The sequence below is a fragment of the Tupaia chinensis genome, unplaced genomic scaffold (assembly GCF_000334495.1).
Source record: "Tupaia chinensis unplaced genomic scaffold, TupChi_1.0 Scaffold000528_1, whole genome shotgun sequence".
NCBI lineage: Eukaryota > Metazoa > Chordata > Mammalia > Scandentia > Tupaiidae > Tupaia > Tupaia belangeri.
This window is the reverse complement of record NW_006160041.1, coordinates 457,382-482,051: the sequence shown is the minus strand read 5'-3', so window position 1 is coordinate 482,051 and position 24,670 is coordinate 457,382. Positions and strand designations below refer to the sequence as shown.

Sequence of the window (24,670 nt, the reverse complement as noted above, 5' to 3'; positions counted from 1 at the left end):
TGAAGTAGTAAATCCTATTAAAACAAACAAAACAATAGATCATTTTAGGAAATATGGGCATATAATTTCTATAAAACATAAACATTCTTTAAAACATCTTAGCATGAAACAAAAATCATGAAAAATATAGACTTTAATGAGTACTCATCATGAACTTAATGAATTTTGCCTACTAAAGACAACCTGACAACATTAATAGTTTATTTTTAGTCTTTTCTAAAAGCTGATGTTGGGACTACCCCCACAAAACACAGCAGACATAATTTACAAATGTTAGGACATCAGGACAAAGTTTCTGCTACAAACAGCTAATTTCTCTCCCTTTTATTCACATTTCTCAGAAAAAAAGAAGCATTCAGAATTTCTAAGCTTAAAAAAATGAAAAATTATTCAGATGTAAAACAGGTTGTCAATAGATAAGAGGACATCCTAAGAGAAAAGGAAGACAAAGAAAAAGAAACTTCTTTGGGATAATTTTCTATGCTTCAGAAAAATTTAACACTCTGATGACTATACTTTTTTCTTTTAGGAATGTATCATAGGACAGCAAATCAATGTAGGTTCACTCACGAGATAATTTATCAGAGTGAAGTTCTGTTGGCTGTTGTTGTTTGGGCTGCTTTATTTTCACTTCTTCCACTGTCTCAGGGTGATCTGAAATAAGAAATAATAAACACTGGGCTTTAGGCTTTCTTACCAGTTAAATGCAAGCATGCTCTCTATACATCATCCTGTTCCTAAAAACATAACATAAATACTAATCAATACTGAGAAACACTGCACATCTCACCACACTTTTCTAAGGACTGTCATACCCACAGGCCTGTTGAGGCCAATCAACCAATCAAATGACTCCTGGCTATCCCCAAATCCAGTGAGCTGAACCAGGGAATGGTACTTAAACCCAGAGCAGCCATCCTTGACTGCCAACAAGCTTGAACATGACTGGTAAAGAAAACAGGTTAAGAGCAGTCAGATGCTCCTGCCAGAAATTCAAACTGGGGCTGGTACCTGGTGGTACCCATTGGATCCAACAATCATAAAATGAATGGAGCAGGGTGGGTACTAAGAGACAGGAAAGGCAGCTCCACTACTGGGTGACAAAATACCTGGATGCTACAATGGTTTCATATCTTAAAGTAAACCCCTCATTTGTACTTGAGATATGTTTATCAGTATACTCAATAACAAAATCACTCTAATAAATTTTTACTCTAATAAGTTGTTTTTTGTTTTTGTTTTTGTTTTCCTACCTCAGAAACAACCAAAGCTAATCATGAAGGGGGCAGGAGTAGAGGGGAATCTTCAAAAGTACATGGAAAATACATATTATGAAAAATTCTGCATAGATTTCAAAAATTTTTGCATAAAAATAAACTCATATTTTAATTTCATGTTTCTAAAAACATTGTGAAGTCCTTTCATATACTTAGGGAAATATTCCAAAATCTTTGTTAAGAACTAGGCTCATGGGACCAGCAGATAGCTTAAGAATTATGTTGCTGGACTCCCACATAGTAGACCATGGTTCAGGTCCCCAACTTGGCAGCTTAAAAACTCATGCCAGGTGCACACGTGTGTGTGCCCCAGATCAGAGAGGAGACTGGAGAAGGGACTACAGCATGGCCGCCCCCCACAGGGGCTGATTTCCTGCTTTCTATCTCTCTGTCTCTCTGTTTCTCCAGCGAGCACATGTGCCCTACAGCAAAAACCTCTCTCAAAAAAAAATAAAAATAAAAAAATAAAGAACTAGGTTCATACAAAAGCTTAATAAAGGCCATTTTACAGATGATCTTTCAGAGTATAAAATAAGAAAAATTTGGATTTGCTCCTTTTCATCACATTAGTTTTATCATCACTTGTTTATGCTTGAAATGAATCCAGGCTCTAGACTATCAAATATCTAATGTTGTTTTCCTTGACCGAGGCCTTCAGAACTGCTTCCAAGTTACTCTCAATGATATAGATGGGTACTTCGCATGGTATGTCAAAGTGGTTCTTAACACATGAACTATAGAATTTCAAATGATCCCTCTATACAAATAGGTGTTGCTACTACATGCTGTTAGGCTTTCCCATTAAGGCCAGGGGAGACCTTACTAATGGAGTGTCCACCCAGGCCCCCATCTCCTCAGGTTAGCACACTTCTCTCTGCACTAACTGTACTGGAATTCCTCAGCCTCCGTCCCCTAATGTTGTTACAGAAACTTTTCAAACTTCCATCAACCTTCTTGTATTTGCTCACTCAGCTTCATCCACCAGAGAATAAACTTTTAATGAAGTCAAAGACCACAGCAGTACTGGTCATTATATGCCTAGCAACTATCAAAGTACCTGACAAATAATAGTTGCTCAGTAAAAGTGTGCAGAAGGAATGAACGGACAAATGAAAATAGGAAAGTTCAAAGAGGGCTGGATTCAGTGGACGTCTAGTAATACAATAATTCAATTCTACAGCGAATTTGTTAAATAGTTCTTTCAAAGAATCATTCACTATTCATTTAATTGTATCATTATTATTATTATTTTTAATTTGACCAGAGAGATAAAGAGAGAAGAAAAGTAAGAAAGCTAGCTGCCAGGTCCAGGACTCAAACAGCGGTTGGCCATGTGGGAGTCAGCACCCTAACCACCATGCCACCTCTGCCAACCCTGTTAAACAGGTTTTTATGGATTAACTTATGAACCAAATTCTTTTTAAAAATATTAACACTGTTTCATTGGAAAAATTCATTCTACATTTTAAATAATTTTCCTGGCTCTCTGATTATGATGTGATTATGATGGCTTTAAGAGCAGGGAAGAAGTCTCCATCTCTCATTTGAGTACTTAGCATACTGACAAAATTAGTATGTTAGCTATCTATGCTTTATGCTTTCATCTCAGTTTTAAATAAACTACAAATTTAAAGCACAAAGTATTGCTTAAAACAGAATGAAAATGTTACTGCTATTTTTTTTTTTTACCATGATGATGTAAACTATAATCTGTCCACACTCAATTCCAAAATGCTTGATTATGCAGTTCCCCAGCAGTGTGAACTTTTAGCAATCTGTGGGAGCATTCTGGGCTGTTATCACAATGACTGAAGGAAGTTAATGGCATGTAGGCTTTGAGACCAAGGATGTCAGACATTCTACCAGGTATAAAAGAACCCCACACAACAAAGAAATTCTCCTACCCAATAGGCCAGGGGTGCTGGGCTAGAAGAAGTAACAAACTTAACAGCAGTCAGAAATAATCATTAGGAGAGGCAAGAAAGTTTAAAAGCACAAAGTTTGAGTCAAGTAGACAAAGTATCAAATTCCTATCCCTGTATAGGGAAGAGTAACCTTGAGCAAGGTACTCAGTATTGTTAAGCTCATTTCATTGTTTGTAAAGAAGCTTTACATGTTTTTTTTATATATATATATATTTGATTGTTTAAAGAGAAATCAAGAATGAGAGACTCAATGAGGATTTTTGACCGGGTCTCCATAGCATAATCCTTCTGTCATAGCCTTCCAGTTAGCGAGGACTAGAGGCTCATGCCATCACACCTGGCCTATTCACACTGACCAGGAACCAAGCCTGGGCCTCCCACGTGACCTCAGCCTCTGAGGAGCAGTGTCTTAGCAGCATGCAATAATATACTGAGCCCACTTGGATTTTGAAAGTAAAAAATAAGATCATGAAAGCAAATAGTAAGATATGTGTTTGCTAAATTATTAACTTTTTTGAAAAGCTCTCTGCTATTAATTGTGGTGAATAAAATTGAGACCATATCCTCTTCTGTTTTTAGGACTATCCCTGATCTCTCACCCCTAACCCTAGGCAGCAGTTTCATCACCTCGGAGACAATTTGTGCTTAGTCAACATACTATTGTCGACTCTCCTTTGGATTTCACAGCTTTCCACTTGTTCTTACTTTTTATTAATTAACCAACATACTTACCTCCTTTTGCCCCACTATCAGAAAAACTGTTGCTGTTCTTAGAACTTTTAGAGTGAGTCCCCAGGAAGACACTTGCAGACTTGTTTTTTTGGGTATAAAAAGTCAACACCTCCTCCAATTCAGCCTCACTGAAATGAGATAAAGTAAGGTCAGAAAAGGAAGCTGCTTTGGAAAAATCTTCCTACCAGATTTTATTATAGAAAAAGAGTAAGCTGAAGAAGGGGAGAATGAAAAGCACAAGCTGAAAATTCTCTATTAACAACAACAAAAAAATCTCTATTAACAGCTAAGATAAATTTAAAGCATGATAAGGCTTTATTCATTCCACAGTGAATTTTCTAAACTGTACTATCCAAAATGGCAGTCAATAGCCATATATGACTATACGAATTTAATTAAAATTAAGTAAAATTAAAGATTTTTTTTCTGAGTTATAATAACTACATTTCAAATAGTCATTCGTCATTCATAGAAAATACTACTGGACAGCCACCTCTAGATCAGCAATCTATTAACAAACTAGGGCCTAGGAACTGAACCTTATGGTGACCTGTTTTTGAAGGGCTCCCAACTAAGAATTTTATGTTCGTGTGTGTGTGTGTGTGTGTGTGTGTGTGTGTCTGTGTGTGTGTGTAGACATACACACAAACATATATATATATTTAAAAAAGAGTATGCGACAAAGATTATACGTAGCCCACAGAGTCTGAAATATTTATTATCTGGTCCTTTACAGTTTGCCCACCTCACTTCCTTCACTAAAGGAGCCACTTGTCACTTTAATTACCTGTATCAGAAATAAGAAGACCGGCCAGTGTAGCCACAGAAAGAGTTCCCTAACCATGTATCTGTGCGATGCAGGAGACCAAGCGTGACGGTCTCTACGGTCACTTCAAATGACTGAAATTATACGCTCTTTATGGAACATCCACAAAATGGAAAGTGTAAGGATAAGGTTCGAGGGATTCTTCTAGTACCCATATCATGCATGGATTTTGCAACATCTGTAGCAGCTTTGCAATGTCCTTTTTTCTTTTGCCTGAAACTTGCCTACATTCCAGATAGGTGGCCTTCAAATAACTAAAGTATGCCTGGATTACTACAAAGAACCCGCATTCCATCTTCAGAATACACTGAATGAGAAGCTAAAAAACCACCTCTATGAGTCTCAGAATAAAGCTCAAGGTCTTCAGAGTAACTAAGTACAACAAAGTAAGTAAGATCTAAAGCTGAGGATGCAAACAAGTAGCTGCCTCTCCCAGTTGGTGTGTTTTACTAGGCCCTTCACAGAATGTTGACAGGTAAAGGCGAGAGCTGATAAAATACCAGTTGCTTTATACCTGTCTTAACCTCTGTCCCTTCATAATTTATGATTTCCTGCCTAACTTCTGCAAGTATTTGAATTTACTAGGCTTCACCTAAGTATTCATGTACTCACCCTAAACTTAATAAAGAACTAACACCACCCATTTCCCAACAAACAACACTCAATCCCCAATCGGTAGGTAAGTGTAAGTATGTTCCAATATACTTTTTATCCCCAAATCTGTATCATTAGTTAACAGTATATAATTCATTTGTTGGTAGGCCTGCAGGGAAATACACATCACTTTTTAAAAGTTTGGATGTGTTTTATAGTTCATGAATTTTGAAGATATCTAGGGAAACAAGAAATTATTCTTATAACCTTAAAAGTAGAGCTACTTTCTACACATAATCTAGTATTTTTCTTTTTCTATTTTTGTAATGTTGATGAGACTGTGTTTTCCCTTTCTTTTCTTTAATTCTGCCAAAGCATGCAGTGCTCACTGAAGAGAGACAGAGACAGAGAGAGAGAGAGAGAGAGAGAAAGTGAGGAAGCACACCCCATGGGGGTGGGCATGTAGTAATCCCTTCTCCATTTCTCTTCCTTTCAGGAGTCTGGGCATCTGTGCACACACGCAAACCTGGCATGTTTTTTCAAGTTACCCAGTACAGGATTTGGACTGTGCAGTCAGTAACATGGGATCCAACCTCCTTAACCTCCCCACAGCTGGCCCTTGCTTTGTTTCTGTACCAGCTTTATTCATAGACCCAAGAACAACAACAACAACAAATTACATAATTAGGGACTCCTACAAAATGATGTGTTCCTTTGTTACGTGTTTCAGCACATGATCCTGCAGCTATAGGGAGGTCTGTAGAAGGTATTGCACAAAGATCCTATTATAATGAAGACCAATAAACTACCACCCGACTTAACATCAGTGGAAAGCTGATTCGCTTTCTTCCCACTGTAACCTTGATGGTTAAACCCCAATTAATGGGGTTGATGGTTGCTTCATTCTTTACTTAATTTCGTGGTTTTCCACAACTCTCTATTTAGAAAAAGGCCCCCTGACATGAGTTTTACAAAATTTAAAATTAAGTGCCTTAGTTATCTTTTTCTTGGAAACATAATATAAATAGACAAAAAGCCTTGTCTGACTTGTATCAGGATAAGCTGAATTCTGGGATTTTTCAATACCTAAAAGCTAATGCTAAGCATGAAGGACTTGTTCTATTTTATATAAATTAGGCGTAACCCTCAGTGTTGAGAAACTGCCCATTCCTCAACCCACTCAGTGTAGGCAAAATGTGGTCATCTCTACATTAGTAGGTCAGGGATAAATTCAGATCCAGTAAACATTCGAGCCTGTAACTTTGACTTTCCAAAGGCCTCTCACCATTTCGAGTGGTGTATACTTTGAAGGCTGTCTAGAACTACAGCCCAGATACGCAGCCGCAGTGTTTTGATAACTGAAACCATGACAACAGTAACATAACTGGCTATGATATGGACAGGCCAAGCCTTTGAAACTTTTTCTCCTTCTGAGAGTGATTTCATTCACATCCATGTGTCAGAAACAAAGGAGTGCTGGGTATTCAACAGGCAATGAGAAAAAGATAGAATGAGATGGTTTCTATTAATCAAGAAGATTTTCTACCTTGCTTGTCTGATGAACTCCTGAAAGTTTTCTGAATTCACTCCATCTTCTTCTTCTTCCTCAAATTTCTTCTTTGATTTCTTCTCAGCCATTTGTTCTGTTTCCTATTCAATGCCCAACCCCCAGAGAAAAACAAGATAAAACTGACTCTTGATATATGTGTACTTTATTATCTGGTTTCAAGACCACTGGTTGATTGGTCCTCACAGTTTTCCACGTACTTTTGCCACCTATGTATGTTATGTTGTATATTACTTTGGTCATTATTTCATAAAATGCTTTGAAACTCTCAAGTAAAAGTTATAGAATTCATGTAAATTTTATCATGTTTTCACTTTCTACTTACATAATCCTTGAGAAAAGAGCTTTTTTATTGTGCTTATTCATATCTGTGATCACACTTGCAACTTTAACTGTACAACAAGAGAGACACAGTATTTCATGACAATTAGGAGAAGAAAACTAAGCCTTGGAAGATACTTGGAAAATGAGCTTCCAAAGTAAATACATTCTTCACTTACAGAAGATACAGGCACTCTTCACTCAGTGGCCATGTTCAGTTCCTACAACTAGTTCATTAAGCAAACTGGTCAATACACGAGCGTAAAGGCCAACATTTTGTGGTGTGTCACGGTGCCACAGGGCATGTATTTTTCAATAGAAATTATGTGACATTGCCCTAGAATAATTTCCCACAGGAAAATATATTAGATAAGTGCCAGAAAGTGATAAGACACACCATAACAGGATGATAGAAATCTGGCATAATGGTTTTTATTCATCCTGAATATTACTATGGATGCATAATAGTACAAATTTATAAACAAAATATGTAGTCTCGTGTGACTAAGAACAGTCACAACAGCTTTGTGTAGTGCAGTGCATACTAACTACCAATAAGACAAAGACCAAGATTCTCATCCCTGAGAATCCCACACGCTGAGAAAGGAGGTTTATCGTACTGGAGAGCTGGTTGCAAGTCCAAGGGGTTTTTAAACAGGTGGGTCGTTAAGTGAGGAGTGGCTGTATAACAAAATCATCAACCAATTTGGAGTAAATTGTTCATGTGGGTTTGGGGACTTGATCTACTAACCATGCTATGCAGCTTTAGAAAAGCCATTGAAATGTCTAAACTTCAGCATTTCCTTCTACAAACTTATCATGCTTTTTTCCTCTCCAAAATGGTATTTTTAATGTATTTGGAGAGCATTGGCTATAATACATTTTGTAAAATACTCTACATAAATAGTATATGTCTTGGGGCTGACTGTAGAAAGTGACATCACTGTATTGAAATGTTTCCGGGAATAAAGTGTAACTCTCTCAAAAAAGAGTATGTTGTCACATTAAATCTATAGTTCAAAGTTGCTCTCAAATAGTCAACTCACTATTGTCTACAAGCACAAAAACAACAGTGCATATTCACAAAGTCCAGGATTCATCTCAGGAGCAATCAAGTTCAACAGAGCCCTTATCATAATTGATCAGAGCTCTTATCATAGTTGATAAGTTCACAATAACCCCAGGTTTTCACAACAATAAGTAGCTTTTAAGCCCAGCTGGTTTAAGTGTGGAGTCCTTCCCCTAACAATAACACACAGGGTATGAGGATGCTAGAAAACAGGAAGATTCTCTCCACCAAGCTGGACAAAGGCTTCGAACCTGTTTGACAGTGTGGCGATGCGAAGCACCAGACTAACAGATAAATCACTTACCCTATTGTACACAATGATAAAGTCACCCAATTGGTGGGCCAAGATTCTTCTACGTTCCAGAAGTGCCAAACGTCGACTGGGTAACACCATCCTCAGTGAATGCTGGAGGTTACTTGATGCTCGCTTGAGGAAACGAACCACCAGCTCCTATAAATTAGTCATGGGAGGTGGGGGGAACAGAGTCTGTGCTAAGCAAGAGAAGATAAGGCTAAGAAGGGATTACACAACAGAGATGTGCATAGTATATTATGCATTTTTTTCTTTTTAGTTTGCTGTAGGGTGTATATGCTCATGGAATAGAGAGAGAGAGAAAGAGAGAGAGAATGAGAAAAAGAGTGAGCGAGCGAGAGAGAAAGAGAAAGCCAAAGTGAGAAATTAGTCCCCAGGGGGAATGATCATACTGCAATCCCTTCTTCTCCATTCTCTACTTGGAATTTTGGGCATACACATACACATGCCCAGGTGTTTTTCAAGCCACCAGGTCCAGGACTGAAGCCCTGGGGTCAGCCATGTGGAATCCAGTCACCTTAACCACCATGCCGCCTGGCTGGTCCTAAATTGTGCATTTGCACAAATAAAACCTAGCACAAACATGTCAGGTATAAAAAGAATACAGAAAGATGGGGGGAAGGTATTCTTTTTCCTAAATAAACCAACGATCAGAAAATTAAAATCAAATATGTATGTAAATATATAATAGTTATTATAAAAGCACCATAATTCACATACAAATAGTACTGCAATAATTCAGAGAGCAAAAACACTTCCAGTAGAGTATTTGGGAAAAGCAGCTGTCAAAAACAAGTAGTGGAAACTAAAACCATGGTAGAAGCAAATGAAATCATCCAAGGTGAGGAGGCAGAAAGAGTTCAGAAATATACATACTAAGAGACTGAAAGAAGAGGGAAGGTCAGGAAAAAAAAGAAAAAAAAAACAGGGTAGAAACCTCAAAAATGTAGAAAGAAACCCAGGAGAAAACGGTGTTGTGGAGGTCAAGGGAGGAAAAGGTTCTGTGTCAAATGCTTCCAAGAGGCTGGAGTTGAAAAGAACAATGAATAAGACAAGGCCCTGGTGCCGGCCACTGTGGGATCCTTTCAAAGGAATACTTTCAGGAAAGATAGTAGGGTAAAAAAGGCCTTGATAAATGCATAGGTAATAAAGACTTCTGATAAAGACTGAAAACTGCTCATTTAAAAAGTTTAGCAATGAAGGAAAAGAAAGAACTTATCAGCCAGGCCCATGCCCTGGTGGTTAAGGGAGCCAGATCTCACATGACCAACTGTGCGGTTCAAATCCCAGACCCAGTGGTGTGAAAAACAAGCCAGGTGCATGTGCATGTACGCTCCAAATCCCAACAGGGTGGAGAAATGGAGAGAAGGGATTGTGGTGTGACCATACCCCACTGGGGGATGCTTTCTCTCTCTGCTCTCTCTCTCTCTCTTTCTCTAGTGTGTATATGCACCTTCTAACAAATTTAAAAAAAAATTTCACTGTAGTTTAAAAGGAAATGGCTTGCTTTTCTTTCTTTTTCTCTTTTTCTTCTTTCTCTCTTTCTTCCTTTTTTCAATTTCCAAAGGTAAGGGAGCTTTTAGAGTTGGGGTTGGCAAAGAAGGCACATAGAAAGTTGTCAAGTCAAAGAAAGAATACATCTCACTTGAGATAGGGGCAAGGCATTTTGAAATCTGAACAGATAGCAATCAACTTATTCATAATATCATAAATGCTTCAAAGGTGGATTTTGTGAGACCAAGGGCCTTAAAAGATGTGGTTGCCCTATAAACACAACAAAATGTCCTTTAGATGATGGATCAGGGGACTTTCTGTTGATGCGTTTCATGAGAGGAATGAGATAAAGAAGAGCTAAACCAGATCAGAGAGGGCGATTGTATGCCTACCTTCTTCATAAACAAAACCACTGCCAAAGTCATCAGACAATGGGCTAAAGTTTGCTCTATAGATATATTTCAAGAAGGAATTTACCGAACTGATATCAAGTTTTAGAGTGATAATCCTAAATATTGTTGTAGAAAGTCCCATAGGAATCCTATATGAATTCTAAGCCAATATTTGCAGTGGTTATTGTCTTTCAAACTTTTCCTTTTTCCCTTCTAGAATTTGATTTTGGTTCACTGTCCTTTGGAGCCAATTTACTCCAGCATATAGGGAACAGTTCCATAAGTAAAGTTGGATTACATAGCTCTATTCTGTTGTCTTCACTATATGGTGGTTTAAGCTGCTATATTAAAACATTATTTTTTCACAGCAGAGCAGACAAACTGACTCTCAAAAAGGCAGTTTCAATTTTCCACTTGGAAAAAGCCAAGCTAACATTTTCCACTGATGGTTGAAGGATTATTCACAATATACAAGGTTTTGTCTTTGGGTTATATTGGCTACCTTAAATTCAGAACTTGTTTTCTAGAATAACCAACAGGTTTTGTTGGAGAGGTTTTTGCTATAGGATGCGTGCACTCACCAGACAGACAGAGAGAGAGAGAGAGAGAGCAAGAAATCACCCCCCCCGGGGGGGTGGCCACGCCGCAATCCCTTCTCCTCCATTCTCCTCTCAGAATCTTGGGCACGCATGCACACACGCCCAGCGTGAGTTTAAGCCACTGGGTCCGGGACGTGAACCGCGGTCGACTACGTGGGAGTCCAGCGACATAGCCATTACACTACCTGCTGGTCCCAAGACCTGCCTTTTTTTTTTTTTTAAAGAATTATTTTATTTAACTTTTTAAAATTCGTTTATTTAATTTTTTAATTTGACCAGAGTGGTACAGAGTGAGAGAAAAAGAAAGTGAGCAAGCAAGCCGCCAGGTCGGGGCTCAAACAGTGGTCAGCTGTATGGGAATCCAGTGTCCTTAACCACCACACCACTTGCTGGCCCTAAAGACTTGCCTTTTATAGGTGGAAGACTGACAACTACACTAGGGTCACTACTTAGTGGGATAAAGAATGCAGCTTTCTCAGAAAAAAGACTGTTTCTTTTTGGTGACAGATGCCTGCTGTTACAAAGGCTATGGAGACCCAGTTATGGTGGCATACACTGGTAGATGCTGCTACTCTGCAGGTGGAAGCCACATGAGAGGCCTGGGCTTGATCCCTGGCCCACACAAAAGTGGGGCACAGTGACATGCGTCTGTAGTCCTAGCTAAATGGAAGCTGAGGTAGGAGGATTTGAGCTTAAGACTGGCCTGAGCAACACAGCAAGACTTTCTCTGAAAGAACCAAGCATGCTGGTGCATGTCTATAGTCTCAGCTACAGAAGGCTGAAGAAGGATGGCAATAAAGCAAAACTGAGTCTTACTTACAAAAAAATAAATAAATTCTATGGAGGTAGATTCTTCTATAAGCTCTGATGTTACAAAAGAGCTTAAAGTCCCCTGTCGTTTTGCTCCAAAAGGAAAAATCTGCCTAGAATAATAAATCCAAGGCATGTTCAAATGACTAATGTATAATAAAAATTATCACATAAGTTTGATTCCAGTCATCTAAGAATTTATAAAGTCACAAATAGTTTTTTTAAAAAGTTAAGTTGGAGGATGGTGCATTCTGAGAGGTGCTATGATAAGGTGCTGACTTTCACAGTGCTAACTTGACTGCTCAGGACAGAAAATGAAATAAATGCCCATGAGGCATGAACACAATGGCAGAGAAAATAATGTACAACCATAACATCTAGGTTCGAGTTCCAGTTTTATCAAATAGAAGCTATGGAACAACAAGTCTAGCATCTCTTAGGTCTTCGCTTTCTCATCTATGATATGGGGACAATAATATCTAACTCAAAGAGTTAATAAAAATATAAGGTGTCTGAGAAAGAACTGCTAATTGTTATTCTTAAGAAATCAATTTCCATTTCAGAATGAAATAAACCGATGCCCTAATTACAAAGTATAAGTAAAGAATACAGTTCCAGATCTAAGATTCGCTGCATATTAAAGAGAAATCTAGAAACTTTACCATGTAATCATTTTTCCACCAGAAAAACATGCTGCTCTCTACCCTAATAGAGAAAGGAAGAGAAGGGGGAGAAAAGGAAAGTAAAAGGGTTCTAATAAGAAGAGTCTTACAGTCTTACCATCTGTTCGTCCTCCTTGGCAGCCCAACTGGCACTGAACGTCTGACCACTGTCTTTCATCAGGCGAACTTGAACATGCTGGAGATAGGCAGAGAATGCTATTCGGGCCTGCACTTTGCTAAAGAAATCCAAAACAATATACCATTATGAAACAGAATGGTAAGCCTATCAAATGTGTACTTGCCTCACTCAAAATGGCCTTTGAGAATACTTCTATTAGGATGGCTAAGAAATATGAAGCCCATCCAATAGTCACTGCATAAACATTTCCTCTAAATAGTACATGAAATTTCTTTTTAAAAGAATTCTTATTAAAAGAATCAGAGATGAGCCAGTACATGGCATAGTGATTAAGGTGGCTGCATCCCACATGGCCAACTGCGTGGTTCAAGTCCTGGACTTGGCAGTTAGAGAAAATCCTGGCTGCCTAGGCTGTGTGACCAAAAATCCTAACAACGGAGAAGGGACTGTGGCAGGACCATTCCCCACAGAGGTGGGTGCGTGCGTGCGTTCTTTCTTTCTTTCTCTTTCTTTCTCTCCAGTGAAGTGCCCATACCCTCTCATAAATTTAAAAAAGAAAAAGAAAAGGAAAAAAGTCAGAGATGGAAATCCTATTTTCTCATTATTAACATGGGGAGAAAAATGACACTAGAAAATCAGGTTTCATCGTATTTCTTTGAACTTCTTAACAATTTTCTTAGGAGAACAGAGAATAAGTATTGAATCAGCACATGAACTTCTATACTAACAAAGAAGGGTTTCTGCGGTAGAGGCCCTTAAAGACATACTTATCAGTTAGTACAAAGTTATGGATTTTGTTATGACAACTAATATTTTTAGTGTGCAAGGCCTCTAAAGCAAGAAATCGAGAAATCCTACAAAAGGCCAAATTTTAAAGTCATACTTTTCTAAACTACAGGAAGGGAGAGGATAGGGCCCAGAACAAATGAGTAAAGCCCAACAGTTTGGTTTTCATGAACCCACGGGCCAGGATGAACCCAGATGTTAAGTGGGAGAATGGAATCAATCCTTAAATACAGTGACAAGCACCTCAGTGACATGGCTGAAGTACCCATCTATTTTTGTCTGGTGGCTTAGGCTGGATGAAGCTACAGAATGGAAGACAGAAGGACCGGGAGACACTGATGATTTTAACTTCAGCTGCTAATCGTGGCAGCTCTGTTTTCCTTCAGGCGAGGTTTTGGTTACTTCAGCTGATCGGCCTTCCAACACTGTAGCCAAAATTACATCAGCAAAGATTGCGGCCCAACACAAACTATGTTTACAATCCTCACACATGCAATCACTGAATGCTTTCTACTCACTGTTCCCCCAAGGTCAGGATGAAGGATTTATCCAGAGTAAACTGGAAATCCTACCTCAAGGGTCCAAGTCTAGCTTCTATGTGTGTGTTAGAAGACTGGAGAGCAGGGGAGTAGATCTGCCTTTGAGAGTAGAATGCACAAGAGCTTCAGAATATCAACTATCAATAAGGCTAGATCTTTCTGACTAGTAGAGACAGTTTAGGGGGGCATACCTAATATGACTTTGAAGCCATAAATTTTCATTTCAGCTGTTTCTCAACAGAACAATCATATTCTCATCCACTGAAACTCTTTTCCCTTAGTCATTCCCACAAGTTTTACTTCTACAACACATTATTCCCAAGTCAAAATAAATGAAAAAGATCAATTTTGGTCAACACATTCATTTATAACAGGTGAGAAATAGCAATGTAGCAGAACACCCAGTTGCACCGATTGGTCCCTTTATACTTTATAAGGAAATTATTGCTTTTAAATTGAGATTTCAATTATTGTTCTGTTGCAAATCAAATGAACAAATGCTCTATTTTCCATTTCTGTAAATCTTTTTTTTTTAATTGCCAGAGGGTGTGTATACTTGCCAGAGAAAAAGAGACAGAGAGAAAGGGGGAGAAAGCACCCCTCAATGGGGTGTGGTCATGTCATAATTCCTTCTCCTCCATTTCTCTATCCTATTGGGATTTGGGGCACACAAGCACACACAAGTATCTAGTGTGTTTTTTCAAGTCACTGGGGCCAGGATTTGAACCACAGTTGGCCATGTCAGATCCAACTCCCTTAATCCTCAAGTTACAGGGCCAGCCATCTATAAACCTTATTAAGAGATCCCCGCAATGTTTATTCTGAGATTGTCTCTAAGGTACTGAACGTACAGGTCAGCTAGTTATTTGTGACAAATCAAAAAAGATAAAAGAATGAAAACTGAAATTATTTAAACCAAAGGAACCTACTTATAAATCTTCAGTATATAAGTATGTAGTGAGGAGGCTGCACCTAGAGTCTCGAATCCTTGCCACGGACCTTCCCCAGACCCCTCAGGAGCCACTAAGACACCTCACAGTGTAACACAGTCTGAAAACCAGTGACTTACAATATCGTACCCTGAAGCTGTAACAGTTTACTCACTGAAAGTGAGATCCATACTATTTACGAAGAAATAATTTACTTCTACAACAGCTAAGAAAAATGCCATTACTCGAAAGGACCTTAGAGTATAGTCCAGGGGTTTCCAAATGCTGGTTTTTTTTTTTTTTCCCCCTCTGGGAAGTAGTTTTAAAAACACTCATCCAACCCCATACCTTGGCTCGAGAGAAAGGAAACTGAGGTCTAGAGAAGCTCTTGGACTTGGCCTGTGGTCGCACAGCCAGCTGCAGCACCACACAGACCAGAGGCCAGGTCCTCTGCTCAGGGCCGGGTTATTCTCCACTAATGGAACTACTCTCATTCTCCATGACATTGTTCCAAAGTCAACTCTATCCCCCATATGCTAATGTCACCTGCCAGTCTTTCAGTATAAAAACTGGGGACCAGCAGTTAGCGTAACTGCTATGTCACTGGACTCCCATGTAGTCGACCAAGTCCCGGACCCGGTGGCTTAAACTCACGCCGGGCGCGTGTGCGTGCGTGCCCAAGATCCCAAGAGCAGAATGGAGGAGAAGGGATTGCAGGGTGGCCATTCCTCCTGGGGGGTGATTTCTCACTTTCTGTCTCTCTGTCTCTCTCTGTCTTTCTGGCAAGTGCATGTGCCCTGTAGTGAAAACAAAGAGACAGAGAGAAAGGGGGAGAAAGCACCCCTCAATGGGGTGTGGTCATGTCATAATTCCTTCTCCTCCATTTCTCTATCCTATTGGGATTTGGGGCACACAAGCACACACAAGTATCTAGTGTGTTTTTTCAAGTCACTGGGGCCAGGATTTGAACCACAGTTGGCCATGTCAGATCCAACTCCCTTAATCCTCAAGTTACAGGGCCAGCCATCTATAAACCTTATTAAGAGATCCCCGCAATGTTTATTCTGAGATTGTCTCTAAGGTACTGAACGTACAGGTCAGCTAGTTATTTGTGACAAATCAAAAAAGATAAAAGAATGAAAACTGAAATTATTTAAACCAAAGGAACCTACTTATAAATCTTCAGTATATAAGTATGTAGTGAGGAGGCTGCACCTAGAGTCTCGAATCCTTGCCACGGACCTTCCCCAGACCCCTCAGGAGCCACTAAGACACCTCACAGTGTAACACAGTCTGAAAACCAGTGACTTACAATATCGTACCCTGAAGCTGTAACAGTTTACTCACTGAAAGTGAGATCCATACTATTTACGAAGAAATAATTTACTTCTACAACAGCTAAGAAAAATGCCATTACTCGAAAGGACCTTAGAGTATAGTCCAGGGGTTTCCAAATGCTGGTTTTTTTTTTTTTTCCCCCTCTGGGAAGTAGTTTTAAAAACACTCATCCAACCCCATACCTTGGCTCGAGAGAAAGGAAACTGAGGTCTAGAGAAGCTCTTGGACTTGGCCTGTGGTCGCACAGCCAGCTGCAGCACCACACAGACCAGAGGCCAGGTCCTCTGCTCAGGGCCGGGTTATTCTCCACTAATGGAACTACTCTCATTCTCCATGACATTGTTCCAAAGTCAACTCTATCCCCCATATGCTAATGTCACCTGCCAGTCTTTCAGTATAAAAACTGGGGACCAGCAGTTAGCGTAACTGCTATGTCACTGGACTCCCATGTAGTCGACCAAGTCCCGGACCCGGTGGCTTAAACTCACGCCGGGCGCGTGTGCGTGCGTGCCCAAGATCCCAAGAGCAGAATGGAGGAGAAGGGATTGCAGGTTGGCCATTCCTCCTGGGGGGTGATTTCTCACTTTCTGTCTCTCTGTCTCTCTCTGTCTTTCTGGCAAGTGCATGTGCCCTGTAGTGAAAACCTCTCCAAAAAAAAAAAAAAAAAAAGGCAAAAAACAAAACACTGGCCTCTAATTTAGAAAACAATGGCCATCACGTATAACGACCTTGATCTTCAACTTCTACATGCTGCATTCCTCCCACAGTCATTTCTTTCTCACTTACTGGAAGAGCTCACTCTCCACTGGCCTCTTTCTACCTTACTTCAGGACCCTTCTCTACCAATATATGCATCAAACCCTTCCCCTTTGTCTATATGTAAGCACCAGAATCACCGACTCTTCACTGGCTCTCTCTCCTTGCATTCTCATCTTCGTTTCATTGTCGAAGCCTTTGAAGAAGTTAGTTCACATTTGCTTTCTTATTTTCCTAGCTCACAAGTGTTATTTCACCCAGTCAGCTGGCTTGAGGTTACAAATCCAGAAGTTTCTTCTTATTCCTCATACTAACTTGGGGCATCTGAGACACTCTCCAGATTTAAAACTCTCATCTCGTAGTTTTCATTATACTAGTGCCTCCCAATTTTATGCCAATCTTTCTAACTGCTATTTCTCGGTCTTTCTCTGACTTACTCACTGAACAGTGGTATTTCCAAGGGCTCAATCTACTTCTTCTCCATACCTATTCTTGCTGAACTAAACGGAACTAGACAATCTCATTGACTCTGAAAGCAGCTATTGACTAAAGGACCCTGTTCAACCTTGACCTCTAAAGTCACATGATCAACCTGTCCATTAGACTTTAGCCCAGGGCACTTCTTCCTTACTATGTCTCAATTCAAACACATTTTCTTTCTACCAATGAAACAAATTCTTATATTCCTTATATTGACAGATGGTATTACCATGTTGCCAAATGTGAGAAACTTAGTCTCTGTCATCTTTATCTTGTAAATTTCACTAAGTCCATTACATTTCTTCCATTCCTGTGGCCACTGCTCTAGTGAAGGCTTTCAACATCCCGGTTCTGCTATAGGGCACGTGCACTTGCCCGAGAGACAGAGACAGAGACAGAAAGCCAGAAATCATCCCACAGGGGGATGGCCACTCTGTAACCCTTCCCCTCTATTCTCCTCTTGGGATTCTGGGCATGCATGCACACACACCCAGCATAAGTTTTAAGCTGCCGGGTCTAGGACTTGAGTGGGAGTCCAGTGAGGTAACCATTATGTCATCTGCTGGTCCCCAGTTTTGTACAGTTCCTACAGTTCTTACTCACTTCCCTTCCTTTAGGTTTTTCCAACATCAATTGCTATTCTACAATGAAACCAGAATTTATTTTCTAACAGGAGATGCATCATAAATCTGCTTAAAAATCATCTAGAAAAATAAAACATAAGCTACTCTTATGACCTTTCACAATCTAACAACATGCAAATTTTTAAGTCTAATTTCTACCAGGCTCTTCTCTCCATGGAACTGCACTACTCCCTTCTGTAATTTAGAAACACACCAAGCTCATTCCCATGTCAGGGCCTTGTACTTGCCATGCTGCCTGGAATGTTCTGCCTTGACAGACACACACTGATGCTTCATCATTCAGCACTCACCTCAAAGGTTAACTTGTCAGGCCTAATCGCCACAATCTATTAATAAGTAGCCCTCTGCCCACAGACACACTGACATGACAGCCAGCTTTACTGTCATCACAGCATTTCTCACTGCCACTGCCTGAAATACCCGTTTCTCTGTTTCATGTCAGTCTTCCCCACCAGACCGTAAGCTCCACAAGTCTGTCTTGGTCCCCACAGTAATGCTATTGATATATGGCCTCATAACTCCTGGCACAGAGCAGGTGCTCGGCAAGTACTCACTGAGGGTCTTTATGAATAACTGTATATCATACCTCTAAGCCTTTATTACCTCCACCAAACACTCCCACACTTACCAATCACCTCCCAAACCTCCCGAAATCCTACTCATCAGTCAAGGCCAGCAGTAGAGCACATTGTTCATACTGGGGTCACAGTTCTGGGTCTTCATGTGTCTCTCATATTAAACCATGGGTTACTTTGACTCTGGTCTCAGTCACCTGTACTCTTAGTGACAAGTTGGGCCAGTGAGAGCCGGCTGTTTCATAGCTCTTGGACAAATGACTTAACATCTCTAAGGCTCCTTAATTACAGCAATGTCTAATCACAGTCATTATTTCGCAGGACTTCTGTGACTTCAAAACAAAACAAAACAAACAAAAAAACCAACATACTGGAAAGCCATAAAAACAGTACCTGGTACGTAGTACAAGTTAGCTATTCCCAGTTTCACTATTGTCACAGGTACATACCTAAGATTTCCATTATCCTGCAGAATCTGCATCAGGTTAAATTTAGGCTCTGACTCCTGAAGCTCACTTTTGCAGCTCTGTTCACCTTTATTAGTCCATTCAGGAACTTTCGTGGAATTTTCTTTAGCTGAATTTTCTACCATAGCAGCCAACGAGGGTGTATACTTGACTTGATTTTCTCCAAGAGATCCTGCAGACTCCTCCTGGGAAGCTTCCTGTTCCTCATCTTCATTGTCTAATGCGACTTCTTCCTCCTCTTCACTCTCTGTCTCAGTTTTAACATTCATTTCAGCTGGCTGAGTAATCACTAAATGCGAAGAATCACTAATGTTGCTGAAAAAAGGATTAAATTTTCCTCTCTCCCAATACCTTCCTTTTGGCTTTTTAGTAAAAACCCATTTGTCAAACCCCAAACAAGGTACAAAAATTAACAGAAAACATGTGTCACTGTTTAATCTTACATGGTTGAAAACTTATTAACAATCTTCATCAGAGGTGCTATTTCTCATCGTACCAACGGCTCTCACAATGGAAGGCAAAAATCTGAAAACCCACACCACGTGAAACCTTGGATGAGTAATCTCAACCATGTGTCACAAGGTTTTTTAAAAAGTACCCTTGTTCGTGGAGGTACATCTCTCCTATGTTTACTCAGTAGCCTTCTCCTCCAGGGGCCTGTAAGTTCTATGAGGACAGGGACCATATCCTTTTTATTCGCCATGAAACCCCACTGACTGATATGCTGCCCGATACAGGTGCTCAGTAAAGAAGGAAAGGAAGAAAAAACGGAAGTCAGTCTATCAGTTATAGACAGACCTTCTGGAAAGAAGAAAATTCCCCTTTGTCTAAAATATTTATACCATTCACCAGTGTCAAAAGAAGAACTAGACAGACTCAATCATAAAGAAACCTCAACAGTAACACTCAGGATTTTCTTAAACTCAGGCTAATATTATTACTTCTAAAGTATCACACATTTGTAAAATGTGTAGGCTTCAGATATTCTTCTCTTTGAATATCATAAAATGGAAAATTTAAAAATTTATAATCCTTTTGAAATTAAACTTCAGGAAAAAAAAAAAGATTACCATAAAAAAATTGTATGTGATCAAGGGTCTGACTCCTTAAATACTGAGTAAGAAGCTGCTTAACTCAGTCTGGCAGGACCCAGAAAATAGAGTTTGGTGAAAGCTCGCCAGCAGGTACCTGGGTATTTTGGTCTCATTGCCCTCAATCTGCCACTCCGTCGTCTACGTTTTCGCACCTCCAGAGACAGGAGCTTCCTCTCGTACAGAGCAGCGTGCAGCTTGGCCTTAGAATTCATGCTCTCTACTTTCAATTCTGGTGTTCCATCAGTAGCCACTCTGAGGGGGGAAAAAAAAAAACAATATGGTAGCTACAGCCTCAGAAAGTCTTCTCGTTTATTGCAAAGCTAAATTTGACAAAATTTTGTAACGATGACAGACTGGGAGTGGGAACCTAAGCAAATTCTAAAAGGCTTGACAGATAAAGAGAAATACTTACTGAAATCTGTATGAAAACCTAATGGCCTGTCTTGATTTGTTAAATATTCCAAATATAGGTATACCTAAAGAAAATGTTTCAGTTTCTTTAAACATTTAGTAATACTGGCAAAACTACTGAACTGAGTGCAGGGTTTGTGGAGTGCTATCCAACACCATACACCTGTAGGTGACTTGGAAATATGAGTAACATTTTAATTCTTAAGCTGAGTGTTTCAAAAGCTGTTTTACTGCTATTCATTATAAGTTACTCATAATTATATGTTCTTTCAAATTATACAATGTTTTGTAAGTATAGGCTTAGCAGTGGTTGAGATATGGGGAGGATGGCTGACGGCCTATGAAAATGGCATGTAACACCAGGCTGACTGATACACGCAGGCTAGGCGTCTTTAGGAAAAGTTACCAAGACCTAGGACACACCAAATCTCAGGCATTTCAGCCAAGGAACTGCCACGATTCCTGCCCTCCTTCAGATCCAAAGTAGATCTAGGAGGAGGTAAGGGGAGGTGGCAGGGACTCTCAGGGGTTGAGTACAGGTCAGGAGTTAGGGTCAAAGGAAAAGGCAAGAGAAGGCAGTAGACAAAGTCAAGGCCAAATTCAGTCAGGTTAGGAATGTCAAATGGGATGTGGAAAAGCATCCAACAAGCACATTAGGCATTAAAGTAAAAAAAAAATGACAAATTAGGGAAGTCACTGATAACTGGTGCAGTCCAGACTAGAACTGGGTGAAATACAGGGCAGGCAAGATAACCAGGTGACCAAAGAGAGGACAGGCTCTGGATTCTATACTTAGAACTCAAGATCTAACTGGTTGGGGACCAGCAGGTGGCATGGTGGTTAAAGCACTTGACTCCCACATGGTTGATCATGGTTTGAGTCCTGGAGCCAGCAATTTGAAAATCACATTTAAAATCCCAAGAGGAGAATGGGGGGAAAAGGCATTGTAGTGTGGCCTTCACCCCAGGGGGTAATTTCTCACTTTGTCTCTCTCCAGCAAGCATAGGTGCCCTATGGCAAAAATCTGAAGAGAAAACATACTACAAGGGGCTGACAATGTAGGGCAGCAGTAGTGTGTTGCTAAAGTAGGCCTGACTCCACATGGTGACCATGGTTTGAATCTCCAGCCTGGTCAGCCTGAAACATGCCAGGAATATATGCAAATGCCCAAGATCCAACAGGCTGGAGTACAGGAAGAAGGGCATCGGGGAGTGGCCAGACCCTATGGAGGGTGCTCATCTTTTTCTCTCATTCTCTATCTTATTACGGAAGGGGAGAGGGCGGGGGTAAAAAAGTTTAGAGTCATCTTAATTGAATGGGTGGAAGTTTTAACTTGGCACTCTAATAAAGTCCAGTGTTTATGCTCACAAATAAATGTCCATCATATAAACATCACAGTACCTGCCCACATTGCCAAGAAGTCTATCTTTTAGGAAATAGATTTCTTCCAGAAAAATTATTAATAAAAACTCATTAAAAGGTTTCTGAGGGCCAGCTCCATGGTCTGATGGAGGTTGCCAGATCCCCCGTGGCTGACATGGTTTGCGTCCCAGACCCAGTGGCTTGGGAAGCAGACCAGGTTGTGTGCGTATCCAGGCCCTAAATCCTGAAAGGAGGGAGAGATGGGGAAGGGATCAGAGCATGACCATTCTTCATGGGTGGTGCTTTCTTCTCTCCCTCCCTTTCTCTGTCTCTCTGTCTTTCACTGGCAAGCACATACACCCTATAGCAGAAAAATAAAATAAAATAAAGGTTTCTGAAAACAGGAATTCTAAAAGCTCAGATTTGGAGGGGCTACTGAGAATTTCCTTCTCTAGAGATATTTTAAAATAACAACTATAAGCTAAGAGACCCTGAATAGACAATAAATCCCAACTAGTACAAGTAATGATGAGTAGGAAATGCTGGGTAAAGTGTAATTCTAATAAATAAGAATTATATTTTTATGGAAGTGAGAACTATACTGGTCTCGTTGGGCAGTGTATCTATGATGCTAGGAGAATGTTCAGCACACAGCTAACATGTTATAAACAAAGCAGCTGAATTACCTATGAAGTTTAATATCTTGAAACTACATTTATTAAATTTTATTTTCTAACATTTTACTATTCACTAATTAAACAGAGGAATTTAAAGAATTATACAGTGAACAGCCATATACCTGCCTACCACCATTTCTACAGTTAACATGCTTATTTTTCTAATTGCCAGAGGACATGTGTACTCTCCAGAAAGAGAGAGAGAGAAAGCACCCCCTTGCAGGTGTGGTCACGCTGCAATCCTTTTCCCTCCATTTCTCCATCTTGTAAGGATTTTAAGGGCATGCACACACACCTGGCATGTTTTTCCAGGATTTGAACCATAATCAGCCATATGGGATCCAAGTCTCTATGTGTGGCCCTTAACTAATACACTACAGGGCTGGCCCATACAATTAGTATCTTACTATATTTGTGTCATAACACAGATACCCAATCACACATTCCTCCACCTATCCATCGACACAACTAACTTTGAAACCATTTCAGAGTTACGGACAGACATCAGTGCACGTTGTCCCTAACCATTTCAACATGCATACTGTTATCTACGGAGTCCAGTATTTCTTTTACAGGATTTGAGGGGACTAAACTAAAAATCAGGTATAGTGAAATATTAAATGTTCATCTAATGAGTTTTGACAAATGCCCTAGAGGTATGTAAGCAAACTCTAACATTACTAACACCTCAGAAAGTTCTCCTGTCCTTTTCTAGTCAATCCCTCCTTCATACCACAAAGGCAATTGCTCTTTGAACTGCTTCACCATATATTAGTTGTGTCTGCTCTAGAACTTCATAAAAATAGAGCACAGCACGAACTCTTTAGCGTAAGGCCTCTTTCACTCAGCATGTTATTCAAGATTCATCTATGTTGTTTGTTTATCAGTATTCATGAGTAGTAGCCATTACATGAAGAAGTCCTATTTTATTCTTGTTGGACACTTAGCTTGTTCACTCTTTTGGAATATTTTGAGTAAAGCTTCTATGAACTTATTAGTACAAGCTGTTTTGCGATTGTGTTCTCTGGGTAAAGATCTCAGGGTGGAATTTGTTAGGCTTTCTAACAAAACACCAGACTCATTAATCGAAAGTGACTGTACCAGTTTCCCTGCGGAAGACATCCTCACCAGCATTTGGTGTTGTCAGTCTAATTTTAGCCATTCTGCTACATGCTCAATGGCATATCATGATTTTACTATGTAATTCCTTGACTTCACATTTTCTTTAACATATTGGTTATACATATCTTTCTGTGCAAGTGTCTGTTCAAATATATTAACTGGACTGTCTTTTTTATTACTGAGCTGTAGTTCTTTATATTTCCTAGATACTAGTCATCTGACAGGCAAGTTTAGAGAGTATCTTTTCTTAGTCTATGATTTGCTTGCTCATTTTTTAACAATATTTTATAATAAAGATTTTAATCTTGAAGAAATCAAGCTTACCATTTTTTCTTTGTTTACTGCTATATCATCTCTAAAATGTTTGCTAAGCCCAAAGTCACAAAAATACCGTTTTCTTCAAGAAGTTTTACAGTAAGAGCTTTTATGTCTATATCCATGAATCATCTCTAATTTTTGTAGGAGATAGGGGATAAAGTTCTTCCATACTCATTTGTTAAAAAGAGGTTCCTTTCCACCAGCAGTTAGCGTAATGGCTATGTCGCTGGACTCCCACGTAGTCGACCGCGGTTCGCGTCCTGGACCCGGTGGCTTAAAATTCACGCTGGGCGCGTGTGCGTGCATGCCCAAGATCCCAAGAGGAGAATGGAGGAGAAGGGATTGCGGCGTGACCATTCCTCCTGGGGGGTAATTTCTCACTTTCTGTCTCTATGTCTCTGTCTGTCTGGCGAGCGCATGCGCCCTATAGCGAAAAACCTCTCAAAAAAAAA

General features: G+C 39.8%; 1 protein-coding gene across 17 annotated transcripts in view; it reads right to left on the bottom strand.

The window, feature by feature from the left end:
- The window catches only part of TTLL5 (tubulin tyrosine ligase like 5), a 330,457-nt gene that overhangs the window by 165,018 nt on the left and 140,769 nt on the right, over nt 1–24,670 (bottom strand). For 12 of the 17 annotated variants that reach the window (XR_003550803.1, XM_027775153.1, XM_027775158.1 and 9 more), the window contains 8 exons: nt 20,423–20,580; nt 19,217–19,523; nt 12,700–12,817; nt 8,616–8,762; nt 6,901–7,004; nt 3,935–4,062; nt 571–654; nt 1–14 (listed from right to left, as the gene is read on the bottom strand). The exon at nt 1–14 is cut by the window's left edge and continues 421 nt beyond it. Coding sequence is in view for 16 of the 17 variants with exons in the window: in XM_027775153.1 (XP_027630954.1) it covers nt 1–14; nt 571–654; nt 3,935–4,062; nt 6,901–7,004; nt 8,616–8,762; nt 12,700–12,817; nt 19,217–19,523; nt 20,423–20,580 (1,060 nt within the window). In the remaining variant the exon portion in view is untranslated. The remainder of the gene's footprint in view (nt 15–570; nt 655–3,934; nt 4,063–6,900; nt 7,005–8,615; nt 8,763–12,699; nt 12,818–19,216; nt 19,524–20,422; nt 20,581–24,670) is intronic. The other 5 variants (XM_006157041.3, XM_027775157.1, XM_006157050.3 and 2 more) reach the window with 3 other exon arrangements.